Source organism: Drosophila virilis, chromosome 5 (assembly GCF_030788295.1).
Source record: "Drosophila virilis strain 15010-1051.87 chromosome 5, Dvir_AGI_RSII-ME, whole genome shotgun sequence".
NCBI lineage: Eukaryota > Metazoa > Arthropoda > Insecta > Diptera > Drosophilidae > Drosophila > Drosophila virilis.
In genome coordinates, this window is record NC_091547.1 from 20,058,372 (window position 1) to 20,066,532 (window position 8,161).

The 8,161-nt window shown below is 52.0% G+C and overlaps 1 protein-coding gene across 50 annotated transcripts in view; it reads right to left on the minus strand.

Annotated features, from left to right (window-relative positions):
* Positions 1-8,161, minus strand: part of shot (dystonin-like protein short stop) — a 91,116-nt gene that overhangs the window by 11,496 nt on the left and 71,459 nt on the right. For 29 of the 50 annotated variants that reach the window (XR_011416887.1, XM_032437361.2, XM_070209863.1 and 26 more), the window contains 3 exons: positions 7,836-7,982; positions 139-7,616; positions 17-28 (listed from right to left, as the gene is read on the minus strand). Coding sequence is in view for 49 of the 50 variants with exons in the window: in XM_032437361.2 (XP_032293252.1) it covers positions 17-28; positions 139-7,616; positions 7,836-7,982 (7,637 nt within the window). In the remaining variant the exon portion in view is untranslated. The remainder of the gene's footprint in view (positions 1-16; positions 29-138; positions 7,617-7,835; positions 7,983-8,161) is intronic. The other 21 variants (XM_032437379.2, XM_032437375.2, XM_032437380.2 and 18 more) reach the window with 1 other exon arrangement.

Below are 8,161 nucleotides of genomic sequence, written 5' to 3' on the forward strand. Positions count from 1 at the left end.
TTTGAAACTATCTTGCCTTTCTAGACCTCTGCCAATTGTACGATTGAAGGTAGACCACACAAACACGGCGTTGATATATATCATTATTACAAATTATTAGATATGAGAATTGAAATTTTCAAGCAATTTAAAGCTTACCTGTTTAATGCTTCTACTTCGACCATATGCGGATCGACTTCGTCCTTGAACGACTTGAGCTGTTCAATCTGTCGCTTGACGGCATCAATGTCGGAGCCCACAGGTCCCAAGTGAGCAAACTTGTCCTCAGCCTTGGTGAGGAACTTGAGCAAGTTCTGCAGTGTTTCATGGAACTCCATGGCTTTCTCCATGGCATCGATAAGGTTCTCCTCCCGCTTAGCATAAAGCGCTGTAATGTTGTCCCAGGCATTATCCAAATCCTCGATGTGCTTCTTGACCTCTGGCTTGTCAGGTTCACCGCACATGTTCATTAGATTGCTACCATGGCGACGCACTTGCTCCACTTCGGGCTTGGTCTGATCGATTTCGTGGCGTATCTCCTGCAGTGCCACCTGTTGCTTCTTGATATCTTGCGGCTGTGCCGCTGGTGGCTCCTGGCAGGACAGCGTCTCCTCCAGATCTTTGAGTGTTTTCATGACGCTATTCAACTGCTTCCAGAACGGCTCCGCAACACTGAGTATGTCATCCAGGGAGCTGCCACGTTTCTTGGTAGCCTTCTGAACATCGTTCCACAGATTATTGAGCTTCTCTAGTTTAGCTTTGATGTCGCGCACAGCAGGATCAGCCTTGTTGCCAGCCTTAGCAATGACATCGTTGGCAGCACGCTGCACAGCGCTAAAAGCATCCTGACGCTTATCCAGATCATCCATCAAAGCATCATTGTCCTCGATTTGCTCGCGTATCTTCTGTGGCAGTGCTGACAGTGGATCCAATTGATTCACCTGATCCACTGTGTTGGCCAGCGCACGCAACATGCCCTCAAGTTTGTCAGAGAACTGACTGGACTCCTGCAGAGCGCTCTCCAGCGCCTGTTGACGTTCGCGCAGTTCCAGACGCAGCGCCGCATAGCGGGCATTGTCCGTGTCGAGAATCTCATTGATCTTGGCGCTATCTTCGTCGGCGACCAGAGCGCCCAGAGCTTCACCTGTTTTGTTCAGCTTATCCAGCAGTGGCTTATGCTCGGCTATGGAGTGCAGAAGACGCTCGTTCTTGTCTTGCTGCAGCGTGATCTGATCGGGCCGCAGAGCTGGCATGCTCAGGCGTGAGATTTGCTGCTCCATGTCATCCAACCAGGTGGTCAGACCCGAATGCGAGTCGGCAAAGTGCTCGGAAAGTGGCAAGGCTTGCTCTAAGATACCCAAACGTTCACTGCAGAGCTGTGCAACGGTGTCCACAATCTCCTTAAGGTCGTCCAGCTTCTCGCGCAGCGTTGCAGTATTTTCGCTTTGCGGCGATTCACGCAGCACCTTCTTGGAGGCGGCGGTGACGTCGCGCACGCGTCCCTTCTGACTGGAAATGTCGTCATTGATGGAGCGATGTTCCTGCAACTGAGCGCGCACCAATTTCGGCTCCATAGCAGGTGGATCGGCCTCACGCAAAGTGGTATCCATATCACGGAACCACTCTAGCAACTCATCAATATCACCTGTGACTTCCTTGGCGCGCTGATTGCTCAAATGCAGACGCTCAGCCTTGCGTTGAATCTGCTCCACGATCGCATCGAAGCGACGATTGTCGCGGGTAACAATGCTCTCAATGGTAGCGGCACCTTCGCCAGGTGATAACTGACACAGCTGGGGCCCAACCTGATTGATGGTGTCCAGTATGGGACGCATGTCGGATAGCTCGCTCTCCAGACGCAGCACATCTGCCTGACGTGGCTCACTGGGCGCCAAGGCAGTCTCGGCGCTTTGCATCCATTCGACCAAGCGATTGTGGGCCTCATGGAACTGCTGCACAAGTGGCAAGGCATTCTGAGCATTCTTGAGCAGATCTCCACCACGATTGGTCAGATCGCCATAGCGACGCTGCAGTGAGTCTAACTTATCTTTCAGTTGTATGGCCTCATCATTTGAAATGTGCTTCATGAGCTCTGCGCCTGATTCAACAGTGGACTCCACATTGTTTGCGTGTCCCGCAATGTTCTCGTTCAACTCCAGTAGATGATCCATTTGCTCCAACAACTTCTCGGCATAGACTGGCAAGGACTTGAAACGTTTCAGCTCATTCTCCATACTTTCCATCCACGCAACCAAATCCTGATAGCTCAACACCAGATGGCGCAATCCTTGACGGGATTCGGCGAGCAGAGCGCCAATATTGTCGCTGGCGTCGACCAAACCTGTATAGCGTTCGGTCACACCGCGCACCTTCTCGCCCAGATTGACAGCCTCCTCATCGCTAACTAAATGCATCAGCTGAGCAGCCACATCAGCAAGATCCGTAAAATCAGGCTGCTTGCCCAGAATCTCGTCGTGCAGGCGATCATGCTCGCGAATGCGTTGCTGTATCTTTTCCTCATCCGTGGGTATCAGCTCCATGGCCTTAACTGCACGTTCCGTATTATCCAGCCACAATTCCAGCGGGCTAATCTTGTCATGGAAACGCTTGGCCACTTCCATGGCCTCCTCTAGATCTTGCTCACGCTGCTCGGCGCCATCGGTGAGGGCATCGAAACGCTTCATCAGATCATTCAGCTGCTTCTCAATGGAAGCGCGCTCAGCAGGCTCGCAATGATTGGCCACCTCTTTGCCTAAATTGGCCAACGAGCCCATCGAGTTCTGACGATCCAGCAACATTTTCTTGAGGAACTTTTGCTCCTGCAGCTGCGCCTTAACCACCTTGTAGTCGGAGCTGGGTGCTTTCTGATTGGCCACCATTTCCTCGGTATCGCTCAACCATTTGGAGAGTCCTGCTAGGGCTTCCTGGAACTTTCCGGACTGCAGCAGCGCTACGTCCAGACGACGATCGCGCTCGTTCATGCGTTCCTTCAAATCGTTCCAGCGATCGTTCAGCTTCTCCAAGTCCTTCTCAATGGTGTTCGTAGAGACGCCACTGGCTGCGGAGCGAACCAAATCGCGTCCAGCCATGTTGACCTTGTCCACATTCAGAGACAATGGCTCGACCTTGTTCTCTCTGAACTTGCGGAAGTCCTCCTGTTGGCGTCTGATCTGATCCAGCTCTGAACCCACTGGCTTCATTCGTTTGAACTCATCGCTAACATCCTGGATGTCATCCAGTGCTTGCGACTGCACGTCGTAGAACTCCCGCAGAGCCTTTAGCGTGCTTTGAAGCTTGTCCTCATGATCGCGCACACGATTATCCAAGCGACCGAGAGTTTTGCGCAGCGTGGATATTTGGTCGCGCGTCTGACTGGTGTCCGCAGAGAAGCCGGCGTCTACAAGAACATCAGCGGCACGCTCGGCATCCTCCAGACGACCCACTAGGCGATCCAGTTTGTTCTGCAGTTTGCCCACATCATCCAGTTGCTGTTGCACGATCTTTATCTCACGGGCGGGCGGCGAAAGCTTCTCAACCTCAGTCTCCAGATCGTTTAGATCAATACCCAGACCCTTCATCTGCTCGTTGAACTGGGACACAGCTGTAGCCGCCGATTGCAGCTCACCGCAGCGGTCATCCAGACGACCCTGCAGCTCGGACATGCGATCGGCTAAGCCGTCAACCTCGCTGGTCAAATGATCCGCATCACCGCCGGCGGCACGAGCTTCGGCACTAATGTCCTTCGCTAACGCCTTAAGCGATTGCAGCGGCTTGCTTAGATTCGTCAGCTCTTCGCGTATTGCCTTGACGCGTTCGAGTAGCTTGGGATCCTTGGCAGCACCGCCTAGCGCATCATGTGCGGCAAGGCGATCCTCGCAACGACCCAGGGAGTGATCCAAATTGCGCAGCTCGTCATTAAAGTCACCTAAACGACGCGAGCAGTTCTCAATCTCATGAGCGCGTGCGATCAGATCGTTGTTCAAACGCTCCCAGCGATCGCGTATATCCTGCAGCTCTGCCTTGATCGGCTCCTTGTCAATGTCACAGCTACTGAGGAAGGTTTCACCCAGGCCCTTGGTGTTCTCAAATTCACCCGAATGCTTCCACACTTCGCTGCGGAACGTTTGAAGGTCACGCAGACGAGTCTCAAGCTTGGATTTGGATAAGACGCCGGGAGTAAGATCCGCGAGTTTATCCTCGGCGGTACGCAGCCAGGCAAGGAAGGTCTCAGATGTCTGTGAATACTTCTTGCAGTGCTCCATGCAAGTCTGTAGACGCGTGTGACGATCGACAGCCTCACGACGCAGTTTCTCCCATTGTTGTTGTATACGATCCAGATCACGTTTGACACCACGATCCTGCTGCCGATCGGACAGATCTTTGCCCTTGTTGATCAACATAATTACCTCATGTTCGCGCGCCATCACTTCCCGGTAGATGGGCTCGTGCGTATCGATCTGGTGCTGCAGCGTTGGTTTGTGGGCAGACACAAGCAGACGATCGGTCAAATTGGACAGCTCGCCGGATAGCCAGCCGAGCGTCTTAGAACAGTTCTCGGCAAAGTGGCGGCCATCACGCAGTGATGCCTCTGTTTCAGCCTTCTTCGTGTCCAACTTCTTTTGCAGTGCTTGGTATTGCTTTTCTAGTGCTCCAACACGTGAGTTGACATCAGCGCGTGAAGCGGGATCGCCGAGTATATTACACAACGTGGCCGCGGATTGCTCTACATCAGCCAAGAGTGGACGCTGACCCTCCAGCTGACGCTCGAGGTTCTCGATCTTGCGGAGATTTTCCTGGTGATCGCCATCGATGGGTAGCGTGTCTAGGTTGTCGCTAATGTTTTGCAGAGCCTCGCGTAGGCGATTGACAGCCGCATCGAACTCCTTTGAGCTATCAGCAGCACCGCCCAGACTATTAGCGCGATCGTCCAGCTTACCCATTAGATCGTCCCACTTGTTGAGCACATCCTTGAGCTTCACCTCAACGGCCTGGGCATCGGGTGTGCCAGCCAAATGATCGACCACATCGTGTCCTAGCTCCTGGAAGTGTTTTAGTTGCGGCTGCTGCGTGCGGAACTCCTCCCGTAATACTTGCACCTGCTGCACCTGGCTCTGAACCATGCGTGGATCCGAGGAAATGGGTCCCAGTACAGTCAACATACGCTCCTTGCTGTCCAACCAGCTCTTGAGATTGCCATGGGTGTCCAGAAAGTCGCGAAGCTTCTCAGAGAAGGCAATGCGATTCTTGCAGATGTCATTGAGATTCTTCCACTTCTCCTGGATGTTGTCGTTCTCCAGACGCAGCTGCTCGGCGCCGGGCACATCTGACTTGCGTCGCAGGATGTCCTTAATCTGCGCTTTGGTTGTGTCCAGCAGACTCTGTTTTTCGTACATATCTTCCAGGATCTTGCGCGCCTGCTTAATGCAGCGGTCAGCTTCCTCCTTGTTGGATACCGACTCCTTGGGCACCTGGCGTTGAATACGTTCCAAGAACTGCGCCAAACCCTTCAGGTTTTCGTATTGCTTGCGCAACTCCTCGCTAAGATTGTCCAGCTCGTTTTGGCGATCATTGAGACGAACTCCAATCAATCCATAGCGATTGTTAATCTCGCTCAGCTGCTGCTGCACCGGAGACAGTTCAGAGAGCTGGAAGCCATCCTGAGAGGATCTGCGGCTACCGAATCCACTGGAACCAGTCGATAGTGGCGACAGTATACCTCCCTTGGTCGGGCTGGGGCTTCTGGCGTCTCCGGACATGCGACGCAGCGGACTTGTCCTTTTGATGGGACTGTACGTGGAGCGTTTGCGTGTGGGACTATCTGGTCGCACAAGTGCATCATATTGAGCGCCTATATCATTGATCTTGTCTATAGTTGGCGCATAGTCACGATAATCCTTGCAGATTGGTTTTAGCTCATCGTGCTGCTGGCGTATCTTGTCCAGATCTATGGCCACAGGAGCCAGTCCGTTGACCCGACCCTCTGTGTTGGTAAGCCAGGACAAGACTTCATTTTTAAGGCTTTCGTAAGCCAGCTGTCGTTCGGCCTTCTGCTTGGACAGCTTGGCACGTTCATCGATGCTGATGTTAATGTTGCGCCACTGAGATTCCAGAGCCTTGATGCGATCACGCAAAGCGCCCGTATCTGTTACATCACGCAGACCTATCAGGTCCTTGCCATTGCGCACACAATCCTCGAACTGTGGAGTCAACTGATCTTTTTCGCGAGCCAAGTCGAGCATGCGGCGTGCCACCTCCTCCGTGGAGAGCAAACTGGTCTCGCGGCTGTCTAAAGCCTCCTGAAGGCTGCCCATGCGCTGTTCTACATTGCTAATGTCATCCAGGTACTTGGAAAGGCGATTGTAGACATCATCAAGGAATTCGCCACGCTTGTTGGCCTTTTCGTAGAGTTTCTCAAATTTGCCTGTTACATCGTTCAGATTTGATTCCACCTTCTTGGCGATGCGCGCATTAGAGGCACTGGCTAGAAGATGCTTGGCAGAGATTTGAACGCCATCTATGCTAGCCTGATGTGACTGCAGATCAGCCAGGAGCACCTTGTGCTCGCGTATCTGCTCTTGCAGACGCTCCTTGATTAGGGAGGCGGGACGCAGATTCAGCTTGAACTTGTCCTCGGCTTGATTAACCCAGCTACCTAGGCTATCGAGTGCGTCCTGCACGCCCTGCGACTGCACGAGCGTCTTATCCAAGGTCTTGCAGTGCTCTCCGAGCGTGTCCAGCAACTGCTGATAGTTGTTCTTCAAATCTGCAATGGGCAGCTCCAGTTGATTGATCTCCATGGGACTGAGCTGGCCGCCCAGGCTACGTAGCAGATTATCTAAAGCTTGTTGAGCATTGTCCACTAGGCGACCGCTGGAAAGGAGCTCATTGTGCAGTGCCTTCGCCTCATTCATCTGATCTTGCACACCCTTGGGATCTCCAGCGACAGGTTCGGAGATGACACGAGAAATACGCGGCTGCATGCTGCGCAGCCATTCGTTGGCCTTGTCCAAAGCATCCTGGTACTCACGCTGCCTGCCACCCAAACCGGAGACACGATCCTGCAGCGCATTAACGCGATTCAGCAGATCCTTGTACTGTGCCGACACCAGCGAAACCTCCTGGCGTATGGGACTCTCGGCACTGGACAATGGCTCCACATGGGGCAGCCTTTCTGGCAGTGAGGTGCGGAAGTCATTGAGTACGGCAAGGAACTCCTTGCTCTCGTCCACAAACTTCTGTGCGGCCATGGTGATGAAACGTAGATCCGCCTGATGGCCAATCACATCGCTGACAAACTCACGTATAGTGTCTGCCTGCGAAGCAAGACGCGTTAGGTCCGACAGAGCGCGCTCCTTGTCCTCCAGAGTGCGGCGCGCCAACTGCAACCAGTCTGAGAAGACGTCCAGTTCGCTACGCAGCTTGGTCAACTCATCACGTCCAGCCTCCAGGCGACGCAGTAAGCGCACAGTGCGATCATTGACACGATCCACGCGCGAACGCAGCTCACGGCCAGAGTTCTCCAAGGTGGTGACCTCCGGTGCGGAAAGCACATCGCCGCCGGTGAGCACAATTTGACGTATTTGCTCCAGACAAGTGGCCACTGGACGTTGCTGGGATTCGATTTCATCCTTGATTTGCTGTGAAAACGAAATATAGATTAGCTTAAGATATACGTTTTGCCATTTTGCCAAAAAGCGTGGAATAGTGCGATCATAGTGCGATCTCTGCAACATATACATATTTTTAGCACGTGTTTCACCGAATTTACTTATATGCCGCATATTGCGAAATATAAATAAATAAATAAAATATGAAATGTAGGATTATATAGCAGCAGATATAGATCATCAACCAACCTTGAGCGCATTGATTTGATTGCGCAGCTCATCGATTTTTTCACGAGGTCCACCAACGCTTGAGATTTTTTGTTCGACAGATGTCACCCATTTAAGAAGATCGTTGACATTCTCCTCGCACATGTTGAACTTTTCGAATACTGCTTGCTGTATGCCAAAATTTATGATTGATAATGATGTTTAAAAAAAAAAGAGAATAATTAGTACGATGAATTAAAATGGGCATAACTTAGCCAGTTCATACTTAAATATTTGGTACTTGGGGTAATATATATAGAGCATATGAAAATGTTTATAAGAATTTTGTATATAAACAGTTTATAATC